The sequence below is a fragment of the Ursus americanus genome, chromosome 24, assembly GCF_024610735.1.
Source record: "Ursus americanus isolate L20-20 chromosome 24, mUrsAme1.1.p, whole genome shotgun sequence".
In the NCBI taxonomy this organism is placed as follows: Eukaryota; Metazoa; Chordata; class Mammalia; order Carnivora; family Ursidae; genus Ursus; species Ursus americanus.
This window is the reverse complement of record NC_142150.1, coordinates 41760526-41784662: the sequence shown is the minus strand read 5'-3', so window position 1 is coordinate 41784662 and position 24137 is coordinate 41760526. Positions and strand designations below refer to the sequence as shown.

Sequence of the window (24137 nt, the reverse complement as noted above, 5' to 3'; positions counted from 1 at the left end):
TCCAAATGATTACCACCTTAGCCTGAGCTAACACTTCCATCACGTCACATAATTATTGTCTTTTCACTTTCTTGATAGTGTTCTTTGAAATACAAAAGTTTTTAATATTACTAAAGTCCAATTTATCTATTTTTCCTTTGGTTGCTTGTGCTTTAAATGTCCTATCTATGAAGATTTACATCTGTATTTTCAGATGTAAACTCAGATTTACATCTGAGTTTTATAGTGTTAGCTCTTATATCTAGAACTTTGATCCATTTTGAGTAAACTGTTACATGGAGTGTCATATGACTTTTTAAAAGGTGCTAAGTGGGTAACCATAAAGTCTACTCAGGAAATAATATTCAAAAAGTCCTTTCTTCCCATACCAGCCAAATTCACTGCCATAGGCTGCTAACACTGTCTGCTAGAGATGAAAGGGATATGATAACCCAAGAGGCCAGAGTTGGAGCACTATGTGCCCAGTTGATTACACAATGAAGGGTAACAACAGTTCAAGGATTTTAAGCCAAAGCAGGTACAATGCAGGCTAGCTCCCACTAACTACTAAATAAAAGCCACTTGCCTAGAGGATGAGCCAACTTCCAGGATCTCTGATGTTGAGAGCTCTCCTTTTCTTCCTCCTCTACCTACCCAACCTCAAAAGGAAGAGAAAGATGTCAACGTTCATGTCCTTTCCATCTCCTTTCCCTTCATATCAAATCTTAAACATATTCCCAATAATGAAGTATGATTAGATACATTTAACAGGGAAAAGAGTAAAGAAATATTAAGGAAGGAAAAGAAGACAAATTCATTTTTTCAGTAATCCCTACAGCCAACATGGGGCTCAAACTCACATCCCTGAGATCAAGAGTCACATGTTCCACAGACTGAGCTAGACAGGCAACCCAACAAATTCATATATTTTAACTTCTCTTGATCTTCAATCTTCTCTTTATAAAATCTTGCCACATGTTATGCAAATTTAGCAGCAAGAAATTGTTAAGGACGTATCAAAAGTTTGAGGATTAAATGTGGACTCACAGGGTAACCAACGACCTACGAGCCCACAAATTCTTCCCTTACTTCTAAACTTAATGTATGAGGCTGAGGTAAAGCTCAGTTTCCTCATCTCGGAAAGAGAAATCATGATAACACATAATGCTGACCTACCTCTGGAGCATGAATGAGATCACATCTACAAAATGAGCTCCTGGGGAAAAAGTGTTAGATGAGTACTGAGTCTTAGAGTTGCTGATCTTCTAAGATATGAAATTATAATAGATAATCTTTGAATATGAGAATCTCAGATTTAAAAATAAGTATTAAGTCAGACATCCAAGAGTTCACCATTGTGAATTTCTCACTCACTGATAAGCAAGCCTGGACCCATCAATTTCCCTAATGTACAGAAAGCATGACTCCCCACTTCCTTTCACAACAATTAACAAAAAGGACAAAATTAAACTAAACTTTTTTGTAAATTCTCCCTGACAGCAAAAGGGTGGAGTACAGGGGCGCCTGGGTGGCACAGCGGTTAAGTGTCTGCCTTCGGCTCAGGGCGTGATCCCAGCATTGTGGGATCGAGCCCCACATCAGGCTCCTCCATTATGAGTCTGCTTCTTCCTCTCCCACTCCCCCTGCTTGTGTTCCCTCTCTCGCTGGCTGTCTCTATCTCTGTCAAAAAAATAAATAAAATCTTAAAAAAAAAAAAGGGTGGAGTACAGAGAAGAGGCAAAAACTAGACTATCACAATCATATAACGATACATCAATAGCACAGCTGTCTTCCCTACTTTCAAGGGCTAATACTCTTATCTAGTCTTCTGATGGAAAAAAAAGAAGGCTGTAAATTTTCTGATTTGGGAAAAACACTTGAACATGACTGGTTAAACTGTATTTTACAAAAGAGTTAAATTATGTCAATAAACATGGGAATGAGGAGGAGGTAATTAAAAAGAAAACAGAAATCAAAATAATATGAATGGAAGAAACAAGAAAGAAACAGCAAAATAGGGACCTATAAACATGGCCTTTTTCATATTCCCTCATCTTCTACCCTTTCTTTTTTTTTCTTTTCTTCACTAGAGTAAGGACATGATAGGAAGTAGCTTCTAGATTTGGACAAGAAGGACAAACTAAAACCATCATGTTTTGCCAGATAGATATTTATGATAGAAGCAGTTCTACATAAATGGATAAGTATATATATAAATGGGTATAAAATGAATTTCTACATTAATGGATAAGCATATCATGCAGAATAACAATACATATATTAATATGAAGTAATGAGAATTTTTAAACGCATAAGAATTTATCTATATAATGGACATCATCCTTCAAAGTACAAAAGTTATTCTAGTTGACAGAAGACCTCACATCTGGTCTGAGATGTCTTATCCTAATAAGCAATTGGGAGTCATCAAGATAGGAACTTAAAGATATATTTAAATTTATACATATTTGAATAAATAATAATTCTATACAATAAAAGGAGAATTAACAAAAATTCAATCAGATTAGATAATGGAAAAAAGAAAAAAGAGAATGTTTAAAAAACCTCAAAATTTATAAGCCTGGAAAATTATGAATATTAGTATCATTGAAAGAAATGGAGACATTACAGAGCAAGTTAGTTGCAAGAAAATGAAACTCATTTTAGGTATGTTGCACATATATTTCAAAGGAACCTTCAAATGGAATAGTTTAATTGACAATCAAAGCTGGAAACATGGTAGTGATAGAGAGGAAAAAAATAAGTCTCATCAGCATAGAAATGATATTAAAACTTCAAATGTAGAAAAGCTATCCAAAGTAAATATAGAATAATAATATAGAATAATGAATGGAAGAAAGGCATATATTGGTGACTGAACTTTAAGGACTATCCTCTGGGTTACCAAAGAAGCACCTTGACTATACATACCTCCATTATAGTACTTATCACATTATATTTTATTTTCAGAGCTACCTCTCCCTATGACTTCCTGTGGCAAGGTATATGTTCAACTAAAGGTTTTCTGGATAAAAGAATAGTTAGGAACCAGAGAAGAAACCGAGCAAGAAAGAGAACATAAACCATTAGAGAGGAAATAAAATGGGGAGATTATCTTGGTCACTATTTCTTAATCCAACATAAATAAAACACCCAAAAATAAGAGCCTGTTTGTATACAAATTGATCTGAAGTATTCCAGATCCAGAGAAAAAGTACCTTGATGCAATCCTGATAGAATAGACTGAAGAGTAAAGAAAACTAAAGCTGGATGGCTACAACAGCACAGTTCCCCAAAGAGAGATCACACCTTATTTTAGGCACTGAGAGACATCAACCAAGCAAAGAACAGAACATAAAGTGAATTCAGAAGCATACTATTCATTTTGTATAATAAGTAATTTTTTTTAACATCTGGAAATCTGATGGTTCATGAATCAGCCACCAAAGACTTCCTAACGAGGCTAATTAAACAGTGTAAAGATTTGTGAATGGACCAATTTAAAGCAGCTTGTTAATAATGTTAGAGGAATGCTAAATAAATGATAATAATAGAGGCGTAATTAATGGTGCATAAGCCAGGGAGCTAAGGGATTTAAATCTTAAACTTGGACAATTTCCTTTGTGAGTTTCACTGAGTCATTTTTGTTACTAATTAGTAAAAATAAATAGCATTATTGACCTGAGGTTAGTATTATGAGCCTGGAAAGTAGACAGGTTGAAGTTGGCTACTAAAATGTGATTGACTATGATCAAATGACTCAATTTTTATTGTGTACTTGATATGCAGTACCTCTTCTTTGTACAAAAAGTTAGCCACCTGTATTTTACCACAAGGATATAAAAAGAGATAAATAAATATGCATAAAATTGCTGTGAGCTTTTAAAATAATTAAATTAAAACTAAGTTACCATGACACAAACTGTCTAAATTTTGTATTAGCATAATAACAGGTGGTTATTCCATAACCTAAATTCAACTCAATATCTTCTCTCCAGGTATTAACAGTGATAATAAAACTATTCCCTTGTATCTGCATAGGTTTTCACTTTTTTCAAAACACTTTCACAAATATTAATTGAAGAAATTATATTATGTACAATCTGACCACTGACTGTACAGGCGTGGTAAGTATAGGTTTATGTTTCAGGAAATATTACTATATCCTCTTTAGTGCTAATAATAACAATACTCCCTGTTATTTATGTGGCGTTTCACTTCTTTCAAAGCACTTTCACACATATTAACTAAAGCAGTGGCATTAGGAATGATCTTTCCATACTCTGCGTCTAAAGGGCAGAATTCAAAAAAGAAGAGCACTAAAGATTGATATATAGAACAGATGGTTTTGAGGCAGTCAACTCATGATTCTTAAAGCTGGACTCAGGTTTCCCAAAAGTCTTAGAATCAGAGCAAATTCTCTAGGACAATAAGCTGATTCTCCCTTTTTTCTAGACATAGGCTTTGGGAGGCAGTAGAATTAAGTGATTAAAATAGCTTAGGTATGTGCCTAAGGGGAGAAACCAAATCTGTCTTGATCATCTCTGTAACCCCTCTATGTCAAGCACAAGGCTCAGTGTATAGTTAATGCTCAATAAATCATCATTATGATGATTACCACAGGGAGAACATTCTACCCAAGCTTCCACAGAGTATTCGTTATAGATATTACTTTTCCTCCACAATTACTGATTTCAAATGTGTGCACACCAAGAAGAACCTAAGATCAGGGGGCCTGGGTGGCTCAGTCAGTTAACTGTCTGCCTTTGACTCAGGTCATGGTCCCAGGGTCCTGGGATTGAGCCCACATCAGGCTCCCTGCTTGGTAGAGTCTGTTTGTCCTTCTTCCTCTGCCCCTCCCCACACCCCGGCTCGTGTGCATGCTCTCTAATAAAATCTTTTTTAAAAATGAATAAATAAATAATAAAAATTTTTAAAAAGAAATAAAGAAAATTAGGATCACAGAGCAAAAAGCTGAGGTCCATTAAGAATCTAGGATACAGGGGCACCTGGGTGGCTCAGTCAGTTAAACATCTAACTCTTGGTTTCTGCTCAGGTCATGATCTCAGGGTCGTGGGATCTAGCCCTGTGCTGGGCTCTGCACTCAGTGCAGAATCCACTTGTCCCTCTCTCTCTCTTCCTCCCCCTCCACTCCCTTAAATGAATAAATAAATAAAATCTTTTTAAAATATCCAGGATTCAGACTACCAGAAAGTAGATTCAGAGGGCTAAGACAATTTCAAAGGCAAAGGGAAATATACCTGATGACCCTTAATTTAGCAAGCAAACACTTTTAAATCCCCATGCTTAAACTAAAAATTACTTCAACAAACTGGTACAGCCACCCTGGAAAAGAGTATGGAGGTTCCTCAAAAAGTTAAAAATACAACTACCCTATGCTCCAACCACTGCACTACTAGGTATTTACCAAAGGATACAAAAATACTAATTCAAAGGGATACATGCAGCCCAATGTTTATAGCAGCATTATCTACAATAGCCAAATTATGGAAATAGCCCAAATGTCCATTGACTGATGAATGGCTAAAGAAGATATGGCCTATATGTATGTGTGTGTGTGTGTGTGTGTACGTATGTGTATATATATGTACATATATATATATACACATGTATATATATATACATACACACACAAATATGTATATATATGTATACACACACACACACTGGAATATCACTCAGTCATAAAAAAGAATGAAATCTTGCCATTTGCAACAATGTGGATTCAACTAGAGACTATTATGCTAAGCAAAATAAGTCAGAGAAATACCATATGATTTCACTCATATATAGAATTTAAGAAACAAAATAAATGAGCAGAGAGGAAAAAAGAGAGAGATAAACCAAGAAACAGACTAAAGAGAACAAGAAGAGAACAAACTGATGGTTACCAGAGGAGAGGTGGGTGGGGGGATGGGTAAAATAGGTGATGGGACTTAAGGTGTGCACTTGGTGGGGGTGGGAGTGGCACCTGGGTGGCTCAGTCAGTTAAGCGTCTGCCTTCGGCTCAGGTCATGGTCCCAGGGTCCTGGGATCGAGGAGCCTGTTTCTCCCTCTCCCTCTGACCTCCACTTGTGCTCTGTCACTCTCTATCTCAAATAAATAAATAAAATCTTTAAAAAAAAGAGTGCGCTTAGTGCGATGAGCACTGAGTGTTGTATGTAATGCTGAATCACTAAATTGTACACCTGAAACTAATATTACCCTGTACGTTAACTGGAATTTAAATAAAAACTTTAAAAAAATAAAAATTACTTCAAAAAAGAAGTTCCAAAAGGCAAAATTATCTCCTATATGTTCATGTCCTTAGAGTCACTCATCCTGTGAGTTGCAAAAATAATTTCTTCTTATTCTTTGATACGACCAAGATAAAGGAAGGTACTTTGGTTTATGCAGTAATTGGGTTACTGGAAATGTGGATCTAAATAAAATTTTTAATTGATTGCCTTTTTAAAAAGCACTAAGGAACGCTGCCATTTTTTAAAGTTCAATGGCAAAATAAATAGTCCAATGGCAATACATTTCATAACCATTTATAATACTACACTGCTCTAATGTAGTTTTTTGTTTCCATATTTAACACACAGCACATTTTCTTAAAGTAATGACAAATGTACAGTTAAAAAAAAAAAACCACAATCTACTTATATTCCAAATTTAGTTGGAGAAGTTTTCTTTTCAAAATTATTTTGTAAAATTTGTAAATTAACCACACATTAGGAAAAGACAGGCCCATTGGATAATTTACAAACCACACAACTACACAATATAAACATGAAAGCACAACAGTTCTCAGATCATTTTGATCTCCTTAACATAAATGTATGTCCTTTTGATTTAGATTATTCTCAAGGCAAAGGAAAGAACTAAAACTAAGGTCACCAAAAGCTCCTAAACCATACCAACCTCAGCACGTGGAATGCGGTATTAATACTTGCCAAAAAAATTTACAGTAAAGCCTTCTCCACACATTATTTCTTTGAGGTAGATGGAAACAAATACTTTACCCAAAATTTTATTTTATATCTGGGATAATTTTGTCTGAGGTTGTATTCAGAGTATTCAGAGAAGCTATAGAGACCTACGTATCTTGTTCATTCCTATATCTATACAATTTCATAGATCATCTTTCAGTAGGATTGCCAGATAAAATACAGGATAAAATATTGCATGGAACATACTTACACTACAAAATTACTCATTGTTTATCTGAAGTTAAAATTTAAGTGGGCATCCTGTATTTTTATTTGCTAAATCTGGCAACGCTATCTTTCAGTTTGACTGTTTTAGAAAATACCAAATTCACTGCCAGGAAGAGACTTAATTCATGAAAGTAGAGTAATTCTATCTTTACCTTTTAGGAACTTCTTGAGAACCAAACCACCATAAATGCTTCCTGCAGAAGCAACTGTAAGAAACAGAATACAAAGAAATATCACAAACAATTAAACAGATTTTATCTAAAGAATCTAATGGGAGCCTAAAAATACTGTTTATAGATACAGAACATAAACAAGGTGACCACTCTGTAATGAATTTACTAAAAATGCAGGCACCAAAGCAGCATTATCAGGCTACAATGACTCTCTGGTAGCAGAATAACTTCTTAGAGATGAGAACTAAATGGCAAGTCTTTTCACCTATACTCAATACCAGGACTGCTTCCTTGGGTATTATTATTCCTGAGAGGAAAGGATTATAGGAAGACTGCAAACTGTAGCTAGTAATCAGAATATATCATGCCAATAACCCATATTCCAGTATAAGATTCAATTAAAAATTTTGGCCCTTCTTTTAAACAATTTCCTCTCTAGTAGAAAATATTAGACTATCAGGTAAGAATTCTTCATACCTAGAGTTCTAACTCTGAACATGAGAACATTTAGACCAACAATCTTTTTAAAATTTTTTTTGAGTAAACTCTACCCCCAACGTGGGGCTCAAACTCACAACCCTGAAATCAAGAGTCACATGCTCAACTGACTGAGCCAGCCAGGTGCCTCTAGAGCAATGATTCTTCAGGGGAAGAGGGTGAGGAAGGAAGCAGGCACCTAAGAGGGAGAAAAGATCAGAACCACCTAGAGACTTTTTCTAAATTGAACATCTCTCTCCAAGAGGGTTAACTCACAGTTAAGAATCTAAGAATCACTGCCACAGGAACCAACGAAAACGTGTCTATCCCTCTAGAAATGTGTATTCCTCAGGCAGGGGATAAAGGTTGAGAATAAAGGTTGAGAACTACAGTGACAAGCAACACCATTCTCTAAATGTGTGCTGTCTAAATACAGTAGTCACTAGATACATGTGGCTACTTAAATTTAGCTAAATTAAATTAAATGAAAAATAAGATTCCTCAGTCACACTAGCCATATTTTAGGTGGTCATTAGCCAAGTGTGGCTAATGGCTACGGTACTGAACAGCACAGATATAGAACATTTCTATCATCACAAAGTTCTACTGAAATGCTATTAGGAGCAGGGCTTTACATTTCCAGATTTTGAATGATTCTAGACAAATGGTATTTCAAAAGGCCTGAGCCCAAGTAGCACAGAATATTCAATAAAAGACAATCATCTCGGGGTGCCTGGGTGGCTCAGTCAGTTAAGCATCTGCCTTCAGCTCAGGTCGTGATCCTGGAGACCTGGGATGGAGCCTCACATAAGGCTCCCTGCTCAGCAGGGAGCCTGTTTTTCCCTCTCCCTCCACCAAGTCCCTGCTTGTGCTCTGCCAAATAAAAAATAAAATCTTAAAAAAAAAAAAAAAAAAAGATAATCATCTCTTTTTTCTTAACATTCCTCACAGGCTTACACTGGTTCTAACTTAAGGAGAGTGGGTCACTGGGACAGGGATGGCAGGTGGTGGCAGGCCTATACTAGTGATTAGTGAGGAGTTGGACATTAATAAGAACAAAAATACAACCTATATATCTCACAGTGTTTTCATCATGTTTTTCAATTGCGTATGTCACACTGTTTCCTCAAACATCCTTTTTTAATTTTAACTACCATATCAACAATTGTTGAGAATGAGTCACTTTTGGTGAACGTATTCAAAGAGCAATTATCTTGCCTGCTCCACACCCCTTCCAGCCCCCAATTTTCAGCTATACTTCTAATGTCTCTGTACTAAAGAATAAAGTGCTATCCTTCAAATTCAAAGATAACAGAGACTTTTTTGTAAAACAGGGCTCACTCACCAAAGCAGGGCTCATTCTCACAACCCTGAGATCACGACCTGAGACGAAATCAAGAGTCAGTTGCTCAACCAAGTGAGCCACCCAGGCATCCCTCGTTTGATTTTAACCAGCATTCCCCAAATTTATATGACTACATAACTCCTTCTTCATAACTCATATAAACACACTGTAGCACACTATGAAAAACACTGCAATAAACAATATGTTAAAGACTTCAACAATTACTGATGAAAAAACTATATAGTGATCTCTCAGTTTCTCATAGATGGATCATTCAAGTAATAAAATTTGCTGGTGTTGTGAGCTGAATTTTGTGCCTCTGAAAGAGATTTTGAAGAACTAAGCCCCAGTACTTGTGAATATGTCTTTATTTGGAAATAGGGTCTTCACAAATGTAATCAAATTAAGATGAGGTCATACTGGTTAGAGTGGACCTAAATCCAATTGGTGTCCTTTTAAGAAGCCTACATGAGACACAGACACAGATAAACACAGAGAGAGACTATCCCGTGAAGGTAGAGGCAGAGACTGGAGTGATATGCCTGTAAGTCAACACCAAGAGCTTGCTGGCAACTACAGGGGCAAAGAGAGAGGCATGGAATAGATTCCTCCCTCAGAGTCTCCAGAAGGAACCAACTCTACTTAGACCTTGATTTTGGACTTCTGGCCTCCATATCTGTGAGGGAATAAATTTATTTTATGTTTGTGGTACGTTGGTATAGCAGCCCTAGATAACTAACACACGGTTTTTCATCATCAGAGATTTCATACCAAACACACCACTTCATACTTTCAAGTAAAGATGGCAGACTGAGGGGCACCTGAGTGGCAGTTGGTTAGGCATCAGACTCTTGGTTTCAGCTCAGGTCATGATGCTGATTAGAGTCATGAGATCGAGCCCTATGTGGAGCTCCATGCTGGGTGTGGAGCCTGCTTCAGATTCTCTCTCTCTCTGCCCTCCCCCCACTAACTCTCTCTCTAACTCTTGTCTCTAAAATAAATAAATAGGGGCGCCTGGGTGGCTCAGTCGTTAGGTGTCTGCCTTCGGCTCAGGGCGTGATCCTGGCGTTCTGGGGTCGAGCCCCACATCGGGCTCCTCTGCTTGGAGCCTGCTTCTTCCTCTCCCACTCCCCCTGCTTGTGTTCCCTCTCTCACTGGCTGTCTCTCTCTCTGTCAAATAAATAAATAAAAATCTTTAAAAAATAAAATAAAATAATAAAATAAAAAACTCTTAAGAAAAAAAAAGATGGCAGATTAAACATACCCATTATTTTTACTACCACCTGAAACTGCAATAAAACAATAGAAGGGGTATTTTTTAGAGGAATAAACCCAGAAGGACAGAGAAGAAACAAAGATGATGATAGTAAAATTCTAGAAACTGAAAAGCAAAAGCACTAGGGATAGGATTTAGGGGACCTTAGAAATTGAATTATAATCCAGAAAAGGGAAAAGCCAAGAAACAACCCAAATGATGCAACAAAATCCCCCAAAGACTCAGGAATGGTAGAATCAGAAACTTCTGGAATTAGAGGTGAGGTGGGAGCTAAAATAAGGGGAGTTAGTTGAAAAAATGAATTTAAGAAGTAGTCAGATCTTTAGATTCTTTCCTCCACTCAGCATTCTAGGGACTGACCCTTCCTAACCTTGGCGGGGAGTGGGGGAAGGGTTATTCTTTGAGAAGGAAGAAGCATGGATTTTTGTGTTGAGGACCAAAATTGTATTAAAAATAACTGGCCTGAATGAATATAAAGACTGAATGCTGAGATATCTCTCTTACCCCTCCATCCCAGAACACTTGCAATCTGGCTTTTTCTCTACCTGGTGAGAGGCTATGAATTTACACATAGAAATACCTAGCAGAATGCATATTGAACGTTAATTAATAATTATCTCAAGGGATGAAATGACTAGAAAGTCTCACTTTCCATAATATACGTGTCTGTAATGTTGGAATGTTTTATGATAAACATTTATCACCCTTCCTTCTACCAAAAAATTATGAAAATTATTAAAGATCAGAGACAATAAAGACAATAAAGAGAAGAGAAAGGCCCCTGTATTTCACATGGGTTCAAAATGCCTATGGAATTGGGTTTTTTTGCCAAAAGCTACTATGGCTCAAGTCCTCTGCTTTCAGTGAAATCAATCCTGCTACCTTGGCCAGTTTATTGGATTAGAATCAATGCATAAACTAACACAACCATATACAGACCAGCATCACCCTAGCCATCTAGCTAACCAAAACCCTCTTATGAATGGTGGGAACTCAGAATGGAGTTCATGCACAGTAACAGCAAACCAACCTATCATATCTCTCTCAAAGATGTTTACTGCTAGGTACCCAAAGAGATGGCAGGGCATTCCAGTTCAGTGACACAATGTCTTGTAGAGCCTAAAGTACTATTCTGTCTCAGCTGGGACTCAAGATGACTCCTCTAAGGCTGACGGGACAACTTCATCCCAACGTATCCTTCAGTAAACCTACAGACAGATATACACACACACTCTCCTCTCTCACACACGCTCTCTTCTTTCTCTCTCACACACACACAACCAAACAAAAAAGTTATCACTTCAAAAGTTCAAGAAAATTCGTTGTTCCAGGGACACTCAATGCATCAGCTTTCCCCCAAGAGTGTAGGCAGAAACAATGAGAGAATAAGAGCCAAATGGAAAAGGTTTATTTTCAAACTAACTGCAAGTTAGAATTATTAAAGTATGCATCATTCTTCATTTTATTTCTTTTCCTCTTCTTTTATTTTTTGGCTTTCTTCCAACTACCAAAGGCTGGACATGTAAAAGGAGATAAAAGTCAATATAATATAATTTTGTGTGAAAGAGGAGGTTAAAACCAAGAGCAAGAAGGAGATTGTTTCTGAGAATTCTTAAGCCTGTAAAATAAATAATCCTTTGATAACAGTCATTGTACTCCCCTTTCCTGTATAACATATTTGTAAATCTATCACCAGATACTTATTACATAATTATTTAAGTTTTTAAACTATGGAATAACCCTGGAGTGATAACATGATAAAAGATTATGACTAACTTAAATTTTTAAATTAACTATAATAAATCATAACAAAACAAAGACAAAATCAATATTTCTTCCTCTACTTACTAGTTGTTACACAATGAAGAGTATTTGCCTGGTGCTTAGAATTTAATGCTTCCATGGAAATCACTATCTGTCCTTCTAGCAATGCTCCTTTTGATGTTCCTGCTGTTTCACACTTCCAGTGAATTATTAAATATTTCAAAATCTGAAAAGGGCACAATTCAAAGAAAGAATTCTTTAGAAATCATGGTAATATCAAATTTATATGACACAGTTGAGTTAACAATCCTAATTTCCAAAAAATAATATTTTTTGTGAAATGTCAGGCTTACATTTTGTTCAGAACAAAGCATTGTGTCTACACAGAAAAAATAACTAGAAAAGTGACATAAGAAAGGAGACATAGGAAATTAACACAATGCCCCACAAGACAGGAAATGGAGACAATAAATTCTTTATTCAAAGGGTAAATTCATCTGGAAATAATAATTTGGAAAAATTAAGTGGGAGTTTGTTTTTCCTGTTTCTTTTTTTCTCCCCAAGTAAAAACCAGCATGAAGATTATGAATAAGACCGGCATCTGGTTATGAATCATCTTTACTTTTCATTAAATCATCATTTCTGAGTATCAGAACACTAGTTAAGAACACTGGCTTTGGGGGTGCCTGGGTGGCTCAGTCATTAAGCGTCTGCCTTCGGCTCAGGGCGTGATCCCGGAGTCCTGGGATGGAGCCCCACATCAGGCTCCTCCACTGGGAGCCTGCTTCTTCCTCTCCCACTGCCCCTGCTTGTGTTCCCTCTCTTGCTAGCTGTCTCTCTCTCTCTGTCAAATAAATAAATAAAAATCTTAAAAAAAAAAAAAAAAAGAACGCTGGCTTTGGAGGAAGATGCCTGGGTTTGAATCCCTGATGTGCCACGTGATCTTGGGCAAGTTATTTAACTCCTCTCTACCCCAGCTTCCTCATTTACCAAAATGAGGACAAAACTACCAGGTATGGCTGCTGTGAAATGTAAACAAAATAAGAGCAAAGTGATTAACACGGTGCCTTGCATATATAATAGTAAATGCTTAATAGACATTAGCTTTTATTTCAAATAAGTTCATCTGCAGTGAAGACTGCACACAATATTTTGTTTTAAGATTTCCAAGATGTCTAGATAAATCATTCAACCTTGATGAGACAAATTTAAAATATACTGTATTTAATTCCATTACTTATGAAAGTACATTCTCACTTTCACACTGAGTAAGGTACCATAGGGAAAATTACTACCCCTTTTCTTAAAGGCAAAGAGATCTCAGTAAGAGAACTTGGGAATGAAGATCCTAAAGTGTACCAGAGTTGATAAAAATGGTTTCCGGACGTTCCTACAATCTAACACTTTCCTTCACACATCCTCTGACGCAGTGCGCTCCCCTCCGTTAAGATTTTCCCGTAGTGTCTTTATCCGTGAGAGAGCAGTTGAGAAAAGAACACTGACTGGCATGGGAGTCAGAAGCTCTGGGTTCTAGCCTAGCGTCTGTCTCTAAAATCGAATCCTCCAACTTTCTTTGAGGATAACGAAGGAAGCAAGAGGACCGTCAGGTAGGTCAACCCCGTCTGGCCTGCAGTTTTTCTGTCTAGTACCCCTTACAACACCAGCGGCTAAAAATTCGCTCAGGTGACGGCTGTGAGGGCGCTGCCACGGCTGAACCCACGTGGCGTGGCTGCCGTTCCGTCCCACCCTCCAGAGCAGGAAACTTCTGCGGTCCGCAGGGTGGTCGGTACCGGGGGAGGCCTCTGCACCGCAGCCATCTACCATCCGACAGCTCGGGGCCGCCCCAGGAATGCGCCCCACGCCGTGGCCCACCCGCCGGCTGCAAGCGACTCTCCCTCACTCCCACTTCGCCCGCACTGGTCTCGCCTTCCGCCCGGGGCTGCCCATTTGTCCTTACTGCGCGCCCCCTCGGCGCCCCCAGGCTGATCTCTGGGCCCTAACCTGGTCCGCTAACGCCTGGCAAACACTTCAGCCTCCCGGGCCTCGGTTTTCTGGGCTGTCAAGCGGGGCGTCCCGCCAACTGAGGGCATGTTCCAAGCGCTCCCTCATCTGCTCCCCACAGCCCCGTGTGCGGCCGGCGGGCTTTCACCGAATCACCTCATTCCCACCTCAGGCACCGCCAGACCCCTCTGCCCAAACTTCGCGGGCCCCTCACAAAACCCTTCCCAGAGTGTCCTTGTCTGTTTTCTCTCCCTCCCCGGCATCACCTCGCAGACTGCCACGGCCGTGCGCTCCATGGCGCGGGGGCAGCAGTAGCGACGCCCACCGCCGTCTGTCACCCCTGACGTCGACCTCCGCGGGCGCCCACGCCCGGGCGCTCGGCGTTCTTCCCGCCCGCGCGCGCGCGCCCCGCCCACCGGCCCGCTGCGCTTGCGCACTTCGCGCTGCACCGCCCCCCAGGCCGCGAACCGCCGGGGCTTGCCAGGACCGGTGGGGAGGTGCCGGGATTCGCGAGGGCCCGTGGGCGGACGGGTGGGCGGGCCGCCGGGCTCAGGAGAACCCGCGGCCGGCGACTGAAGCTCGAGGCGAGCGGGAATGAGGCCAGGCCAAGACTCTCCTTCCTCCGGAAAGAGACTTTCCCACGGTCCCGCCGAGGTGCAGCCCTCAGCCGGGAGAAGCTGCTGGGGCCCGGTGCGGGATCCCCAAGCGGGTTCTTGGCTCCCAAGCGGTCTCACCTCCTGCGGGGGCTACCCCAAGTGCCCTAGGCCAACCTCTGGTTCCCAGATTTAGCAAGTAAAAATACAGGACGGACCAGTTAAAATTGAATTTCAGATTAAAAAAAAAAATTATACATATATCCCATGAAATATTTGGGACATACGTATACTTAAAAATTATTCGCTCATCTGAAATTCAAAACTGGGCGTCCTGTATTTTATCTGGCAACCTGCCCCAAGCATGTCCCCAGCCTAATCTCAAGGTGCCTGGCCAGCTCTAGGCAGGACCTGGAAGCGCCCCAGCCAGGGACTAGGTCCCGCCCCCACGTTTGGCTCTGCTCTAAATATGCCAACGGCAGGAGGTGGCTTTCCGGGGCTCCAGCAGACAGGACACGCTCTGGGGTTTTCAGAGAGTGCTCCCAGCTGGAAGGAAGGTATTAGTCCAGACCGGCCGCTGGACTCTGGGCAGGTTGAGGGAGGGACCGACGAGGCGAGCGGAGGCTTGAGCCCAAACTGATAACCTGGCAGCTGGTTCCTCAGGCAGCTGAAAGAAAACAGGTGAGAGAGATTCCTGTGTGGCAAAGAGTTGCCCAAGGAGAAGGGTGGGACAGGGTGTTGGCTGCTTTCCTTCAGGGGAAATTCTTCCACCCCAGCTCCAAGAAGCCAGGCTTGGACAGAACAGATGGGGGAGCTGGCAGAGTACCCATCCAGTGTACAGCCTTGGTGCTACTCCAAAGAACATGTCTGCTGAGACCTGAATCATAGCCTTGGCCAGTCCATGCTGGGCACCCGTTGACCACCCTCTCCATCTCAGTTGCTCACAGGTAGGCCTACTGGAGAAAGGAGACTTTTATTTCTGGAAAATTCATCATAAAACCATCTCAGACTTGATAAGAGAGCTGGCATTCGGGGAATCATTGGAGCCTGCCTCTTCTCTCTCTCCAGTGCTCCTTTAGGCAAAGGAGTTGCCAAGGAGAGGGGAGCTCACATTTATTGAATGACTGCATGTTGTCTGACACCCCTGGCTCTTTACACAAGTTTTTTCACTCTCACAAGTATCCTATGAGATACTTATTATCTTCACTATACTCATTATCCGTGGGTGAGGAACCAAGGCGCTGAGGATGGCTCTTCAATGTATTTCCCATAGAGAGTTCTGGTTCAGCAGGAAATGCCCCACCTTGAGAGTGGCATTGGGAATGAAGGGCAGAGGAACAGTTGCCAATGTAGAGGTACTTCAGATGAGTTGGTTGTCCTGGCTTCCAGCCCTTGGCCTTGGAGTGAGCGTCAGGGATGAACATGCAGTGGAACACCCAGCACCATCCTAGAGTCAGAGGAGGCCAAAGACACAGCCACCTTCCATACTAGGTGTAGACAGAAGTGAGGAAGGGAGCCTTTGATAAGAGGGCCTGCCATCAGGACTATCATCCTATAAACCCTTGCAGTTAGGCAAGCTTGTTTTTTGTTTGTTTGTTTGTTTGTTTGTTTTTGTTTTAAGGTAGGCTCCACACCCAACATGAGGCTTGAACTCATAACCCTGAGATCAAGAGTCCCGTGCTCAACTGACGATGCCAGCCAGGTGCCCCCTTTAGGCAAGGTTTGATGCAGGCTTGACATTTGGTGGGCTTCTACTCTGTGCTAAGTGGTCTTCACTTTTTCTTATTTGTCTTAAGTAATCCTCCCAACTTTGTATGGAAGGTGTTATCATTGTTTTATAAAAAATGAAGATGAGGTTCCATTAAGAGGTTGTATGACAGTGAGCTGTACATGGCAGGGCCAGAATCTGAAACAAACAACATCTCTTAACACCTCTTTCCACTCCCCTACAGCTACCCAGTGCATCTCCCACCTGGATGTGATTGCTTGTCTCAGAGTTCTGTAGTATGGGAACAGTAACGTTGCCATGAAAAGCCAGTCCCCCCCATTCAAAAACTAAGGACCCAATGAATTCAGATGCCCTTCTCTCCCACAAACTAAGGTTTGAATGAGCCACAGCTCCCAACCCTTCCCTAACCCATCCTGCTTGGGTTCTAGTAACTAATATACTATTGAACCCCACATTTTTTTAAATTGTTCTTACTCAGACCCCATCCTTAGAGCAATAGAATGTCAGAGCCAGAAGGGACTGTAGAGGTTATCAATTATCTTCAGTAGATGAAATTTGAGGTCCAAAGAAATTAAGTGACCTGCCCAAGGTTAAAGTCACCTTAGTCAGCCAGGTCAGCCAAGGAGCTTTTGGATGCTGCTCTGGACATTTTCAGCCCTTGTGTTCAGGGTCTTATTATCAGTGTCTTCAGGGGGCCAGTTATCCCCAGTCCTTAGACTTAGTGGTATATTAATTCCGCTTGCATTCCTGCACCCACCTCAGTATTTAGAATAGTGTTGCATGTCTGCTTTGAACATCCTGTTTATTCTGAGAAGAAATCCCCTTTCTGGATAGAAGAGACCCCGTCTAAAGAGCCCCAGGTTGATTCTGACCCAAACCCAAGGATTTAAGTGGAACCAAGAGCATCCTAAGAAATACTACCAGGTGAACAGTGACATTTTAGGAATTGCTGAGCTGCCTTTCCCTTTTGAATGTGCCCTCTCTGTGTATATCATTCCTAGACACCTCTTAGGTCTGCCTTGCTCTCAGGCTGCCCCTAGAGCATTCAAAGGCCCTGAAGAGATTGACCATGGGAACTTAAGTGGAAAATATCCCTGTGGACCCCTTATGAGGCTGATGCAAAACTAAATCCATTTGAGAAGTTTCTTTCCCCCTGGGAAACTATTTTAAAAGGCTGTTTCCCATACACACAATAAGAAAGGGTTAACTGTTGGGGCGCCTGGGTGGCACAGCGGTTAAGCGTCTGCCTTTAGTTCAGGGCGTGATCCTGGCGTTATGGGATCGAGCCCCACATCAGGCTCCTCCGCTATGAGTCTGCTTCTTCCTCTCCCACTCCCCCTGCTTGTGTTCCCTCTCTCGCTGGCTGTCTCAATCTCTGTCGAATAAATAAATAAAATCTTTAAAAAAAAAAAAAAAAGAAAAAAAAAGAAAAAAAAGAAAGGGTTAACTGCATCTCTCGGGTCCTGAGCCAAGTCTGTCCCCCACCAGTTCCCATAACCGGGTTTCCTGAAATGGAGCAGGTCCCAGGTGCCTCTCCACTAATCACATCCTTGGAAATGGGGCCAGGAAGCTCAGATTAGCTCATCCCTTCACCTTCTTGAGGCCTCCTCCACCTGGAGCACAGAATCTGGGGCAGCTTCTCTCCTCACCTCCCTCTGCTTTCCTACCCGGGGTCAGACAGGGATGTTCCCACAGAGGTATGTTAGGTTGTGGGGGCACTGGTGGCCATAGTGGTGCTGACTTTTGTGCCAATTCTTGGACTACACCATTTGTCCTTCCTCATCCTAAGACTTATGGGCAAAGGAACGACTCTCCCCCAAGACAATACTAGAGTTTGTATAGCTAGAGTATTATTTTCTTCACCCTTTTTCCCTGTTTTCTTCCTCTACTTCTTAGAATGACTGACTGTGATACCAGACAGCTTCCTGGTTTTCCTGGCTAACACTCTCCCTATATGCAGAGTCTGATTTCTCATCCATCAGTAATAGGTTCCTGGGCCAGCCCGGGAGATTTCATTCCTTCCCTGTTAATGACTAATTTCTACTCTTCCTTGATAACCAATAAAATCTATATCACAGAGCTTGTTCTGCTCTCTAACTGGCTTTTAACTTTCTCTCTAGGCAGGGTTGGATTTGTCCCGCTAGGTGATGTCCTGGATGGGAGGTGTTCTTTGTAGCATAGAAGCCTTAGGAATGGAAACAGCAGTGTAATCTGGTCGCATATGGCTGAGTGAATCCATCGATCCAAAAGCCAGATGATCAACTTTATTTGAAAGACAGGTAGGCTAACTGGGAAAAAGATTCTTCTAGAAGCCACATTCAAGAGGAAACTGGCTCCACATGTTTAGTCTTGGTTCCGTCTTTGTCTGATTACGGTACTCTAAGGACTTTACCAGGCATGCCAGTGTGTGGAGTCTTTAAAGCTAGTAATAGGGAGCCGTGGTGGGGCTGATTTTCTCCTGATCTCTGAATTTGACTTGATTTCATCCATTCTAGCTTTAAGGCCACCATTATCTTCTCTTTCTTCAACTTCCCTTCTCACCAGCTGAAAAGAGGCTGTGGGATCAAAAGTCTAAAAGGGTGAGCATGTCTAAATTCTTTTCCTATTTTACCACTCACTTTCGGTGTTATGTTCCAGTGTTCCTCAACTAAAATAGGAAAATTATCCCAGGAATATAGTTAAAATAACATCTGTGAAACAATTTGAGAGTCTTAGAATCTTTATTTTCTTAAGTTGGTTTTTTTTATTTTTATTTTTAAGTAATGTCTCCACCCAATGTGGGGCTCTGAACTTACAACCCCGAGATCAAGAGTTGCGTGCTCTACCAACTGAGCCAGCCAGGTGCCCCTAGAATCTTTAAATTAGAGGAAATCTTAGACGTCATTTAATCTAGTATTTCCCAACCTGAGGATCAATTTTTTTTTTCCAATTCATTTCCTTTATCCCCAACCCTCCTCTTGACAGCCTCTCTCTACCTCCTTCCTCAACGCCTTCCTGGTATCCAAGGTAGAGAACTGATCTAGTTTGCACAATGTATTTTGTGTGCTTCGGGTTGTGAAACACTGCCCTAATTCACCTCCCTATTTTATGTAATAGTCATTCCAACAGTCCTGACAAGTTGATATCTCACTTTTACTTGAATATCTCATGTTGGGAAATTTGCCGCCTCAGAGGCGACCCATTCCAGTTTTGGACAGCAGTGGTTTGGTAGGGAGTTTTTCATTATATTGAGCTGAAACTCCCCCACTGGATCTTCCACCCATTGGTCCCAGCTCTGCTCTTTGAAACCACAGAGAAGTCATCTAATCCCTTTATAGAGGGCAGAGGGGAATACGCAGGATTGTTATTGTTAACTTGTCACAGTGGTTCAGACCTGGCCTGAATGATTGTATTACAGATGTCCTGTGCTTTGTACACTAGCTAGGGTCCTAATGCATTGTGAAAACCTAGTTGTGTGTGAATCAAATTGTTTTAGACACACTGAGAAGCTGACTATCTAAAAGAAACCCTGTTATCTGTTCTTTCATAGACTGAAGAATTTTGTTGTAATGCAGAGATCTCCCCCATTAAACTTTTATGCAAATCTAGATTTTCATACGTTATATTTTACTTAAGGCAAGATTTGCCTGTATACAAAACAAGTAAAATAATGATAATAGCGATAGCTAAAATTTGTTGAGTGCTAATCTGCACCTGACATGCATTAGTTAATTTCTCACCACAACTCCTTTAAAATTTTCCCCTATTTACAGATAAGGAAACCGAGACTTAGAGAAGTTACATAACTTATCCAAGGTCACAGAATTAGAAAATGATGGTCCCAGATTCTAACAAGGCCAGAAGACTCCAGAGTCTTGTGTCTTAACCACCAGGAAGTTTCGGATGCCAATAATAATTGAAATGACTGGCTACTTAGCTGTGTACCTACCTAGCTGTTTATTGCACAAGTAAATTAGGCTACAATACAGAAAACTGACCTAAAATGTTTACAGCTTCAAAGATGTACACTAAATCTACTCATTTTGGGTTCTGGCACCCAAAAATCTACTCTTTGTAGGTTTCCCACACAACTCACATTTCTCAGTGCAATTTGATCAAGGAACTCCAAAGACTTCCCTTCAGCTGTTAGAATGAAGCAGATGCTGCCAAAATTTATTTCAGGCGAATGGGTGTGATCAGACACTTTTTCAAAGGATTTGTGTATTCTCAGGGCTTTGTGGCAGAAGCTTCTTGGGAGAAAGAAGTGGTTCATTATTGACAGGTGAAATCAAAAGTAGCGGCATCATGGTTGATCCCAGTGTGCTCCTACTCGGGTTGAAATCATTCAAATGTGTTTTTAGGTCCGGTTTTTAATGGTGTTTAGGGTTGCGAGTTAAAAATAGTTGGGGAGGGATGATCCATAAATAAAGTGCTTTTTTGAATTCAAACTGGACAAAGACAAATGGATGTAATACTTCTATGTCCTCAAATCAGTTCCAGCGTCTCCGGTTTAGTCACCAACAGCATGCACACATAACATTGCTCAGCTCAGAACACGCCTCTCAAGGCTCCTAGAACCTCAGACTTTTCTACACTATATAAGGGAGCTCCAGGCGGCATCTTTCTGTCCTCTGTGTCCCTCCTCCACCCACCCCAGCATCAGAATGCCCCGTTTGACGTGAGACTTTATCTTGGCTCATCTGCAGACTTTTGCTTTCAAATATATGATGATTCTTTGCAAATCTTGTTCCCAGCTGGTGTTACACAAGCCTCCTGGTCCACAGTCATCAAGAAATTAGGTCTGTCCTTGTAAAGCACCAGAACTCTCCTTTACAAGTCCACCTTTCTGACCTTTACTTTGTACACTGGGCTTGTGTATAACCTCGAGTCATAGACCCAGGTGAGGACATATGCAATTTTCCATATTTCTTTTTTTTTTTAAGATTTTATTTATTAGAGAGAGATCACAAGCAAGGGGGAAGAATAGAGGAGAAGCAGACTCCCCGCTGAGCAGGGAGCCTGATTCAGGACTTGATCCCAGGACCCTGGGATCATGACCTGAGCTGAAAGCAGGTGTTTAACTGACTGAGCCACCCAGTAGCCCAATTTTCTGTATTTCTTAACCTAGCTCTTCCACCCCCATTTCTACTAATGGCAGAAAAATAATGAATTTTGCCAATTCCAGACAACTCAATCTTTCCAAGTTTTAAACTCGGTCTCTTAGGATTCTCTTTCCTTCTTCCCATAGTATTCTACTTGGGAGTTCACATATCATTGCAACATCAGGGAAGGGCACCAAGGTCAAGTGCCATCTTCTGTTTCCCTTGCCTCACTTGATCTTGGCCATTGGACTCCATTGCCACTGCACCTGCTACAGCATTCCCTGGTGGGTGGATTAGAAAGGTACAATGACTGCCTCATGAGGAGCTCAGTGGCTCCCATCGCAACTCTTCCTGGTACTACTGAGTCCCCATCTGGCCCCTGGCTTGGGTCATGCAGCCCTCAGCCTCAACTGGAGGGTTCGTGCCCCACTCCAGAGCAATCCCCACAGGCACCTGGCTCTCAGCTCACCCTCACACCCCTCTCAGGGGCTGGACACCAAGGAACTTTTCAAATTTCCCCCAAATGTCAAGGAGCCAAGTAGACTCAGGTTTAGGGAGTGAAAAGGCTGCGGGTAGTGAGGAAATGCAATTTATCTCAGACCTGCTTGACCTACACAGGTGACAACGCCACTTCTACTCTGTGGCAGCTGCCCCCTGTTAGCATGGGGTACTTTGAAATGCTTTGTCTTTTTCAGTTATAGGAATGGAATGGAGCATAAGCCTCTTCTGTCTACCCTTGTTTGTGATGAGCACAGAAAACAGACCCCAAAGGTGCATCTAAACTCTTTCCCTTTTTTTTCGAATCTTTTCCAATTCTGCTGCAGGCTCAAAAAGGATTATATTTCTGTGTGGAGGGGAAACTCACATGTCCTTCCCATTTCACCAGTTAATGGCATAAATTCTAAGCTTTAGGTTTATCAGGTTCTATCCCTTGATATTTAAAGAGAAACTTCTGAAGGAAAAAAAAATCCCTCTAGGGGCATCTGGGTGCCTCACTCAGTTAAGCATCTGCGTTCAGCTCAGGTCATGATCCCAGGGCTCTGGGATTGAGGCCCACATTGGACTCCCTGCTCAACAGGGAGCCTGCTTTGCCCTCTCCCTCTGCCCCCCCCCCGCCCATGCTTCTGCACACTCTCTCTCTGTCTCTCAAATAAATGAAATCTTTTTTAAAAAATCCCTTTCAAGAACAATTTAAACTGGAGCTTTCAAGAACATCTCTGCAACACAGAAAACAACAGGTGTTGGCGAGGATGAGGAGAAAGGGGAACAGTATGCAGATTCCTCAAAAAGTTGAAAATAGAACTACCTACGATCCAACATTTGCACTACGAGGTATTTACCCAAAGGATGCAAAAATACTGATTCAAAGGGATACAGGTACTCCAATATTTATAGCAGCATTATCTACTATAGCCAAATTACGGAAATGATTTCACTCATAGGTGGAATTTAAGAAATAAAACAAATGAACGTAGGGGGAAATAAAAGAGAGGCAAACCAAGAAACAGATTCTTAGCTGGAGAACAAACTGATGGTTACTGGTGGAGAGGTGGGCGGGGGTTAAATGAGTGATGGGGATTAACTTGTGATGAGCACTGGGCGTTGTATGGAAGTGTTAAATCACTAAATTCTACACCTGAAACGGATATTACACTATGTGTTAACTAACTGGAATTTAAATAAAAACTTGGAGGAAAAAAAAAAGAACATTTCCTCTGCAATTGATTTTAAAAGGTCTAGTTAAGAATTCAAAATCCCAAGGTCTAGTTAAGAATTCAAAATCCCAGGGGCACCTGGGTGGCGCAGTCGTTAAGTGTCTGCCTTTGGCTCAGGGCGTGATCCCAGCGTTCTGGGATCAAGTCCCACATCAGGCTCCTCTGCTGGGAGCCTGCTTCTTCCTCTCCCACTCCCCCTGCTTGTGTTCCCTCTCTCGCTGGCTGTCTCTCTCTGTCAAATAAATAAATAAGATCTTTAAAAAATATATTAAAAAAAATTCAAAAGCCCAAGATTTTGACCTGATCTTTCTGTATCATCCCTGTGCAGAGGATACTGCATTTAGAAAGCACTTGCTGCTGCTTAATGATGGGAGATAGATTCAGGATAAAAGAAACAGAAAACGCATTGTTTGATGTGAAAACATCTAGTTTTATCTTTTTACAAGAGGGAATCCCTTCTCTCCCAAAGTCTTTTATGTCATTCATTAATATATTGCACAGATATCTATATGTCTGCTTTACTGGGGACACAATTGAGAAATGGATATGCTCCCTTCTCTTACAGAGTTCATGATCTAAGAGGGAACACAATGGGCAGTGCCAGTCTCATGGAGTACTGTCAGAAGGCCCCTGTCCCAGACTTGGAGTCCAGAAGTGACACCTAAATTTAGACCTAACAGATGAGTAAATCCTAGTGAATGGAAAAGGAAGAGTTTCTAAAGGGAATACCATGTTCAAAATCCCACAAACATTTGAAAAAGTCCAACAAATTGCTTATGCC

At 41.1% G+C, this 24137-nt stretch overlaps 2 protein-coding genes across 5 annotated transcripts in view; one reads left to right on the top strand and one right to left on the bottom strand.

Annotated features, from left to right (window-relative positions):
• TOP6BL (TOP6B like initiator of meiotic double strand breaks) overlaps positions 1-14626 on the bottom strand; it is a 98192-nt gene extending 83566 nt beyond the window's left edge. Inside the window, exons 1-3 of the mRNA XM_087855066.1 lie at positions 14505-14626; positions 12322-12463; positions 7355-7408 (exon numbers count right to left, since the gene is read on the bottom strand). Coding sequence (XP_087711192.1) covers positions 7355-7408; positions 12322-12463; positions 14505-14534 — 226 coding nt within the window. The 5' untranslated portion in view covers positions 14535-14626. The remainder of the gene's footprint in view (positions 1-7354; positions 7409-12321; positions 12464-14504) is intronic.
• A 714-nt stretch (positions 14627-15340) lies between these two features.
• Positions 15341-24137, top strand: part of SPTBN2 (spectrin beta, non-erythrocytic 2) — a 50465-nt gene continuing 41668 nt past the window's right edge. For 3 of the 4 annotated variants that reach the window (XM_087855059.1, XM_087855056.1, XM_087855057.1), the window contains exons 1-2: positions 15341-15512; positions 18681-18839. The gene's annotated coding sequence lies outside the window, so the exon portion shown is untranslated. The remainder of the gene's footprint in view (positions 15513-18680; positions 18840-24137) is intronic. The other variant, XM_087855058.1, reaches the window with a different exon arrangement.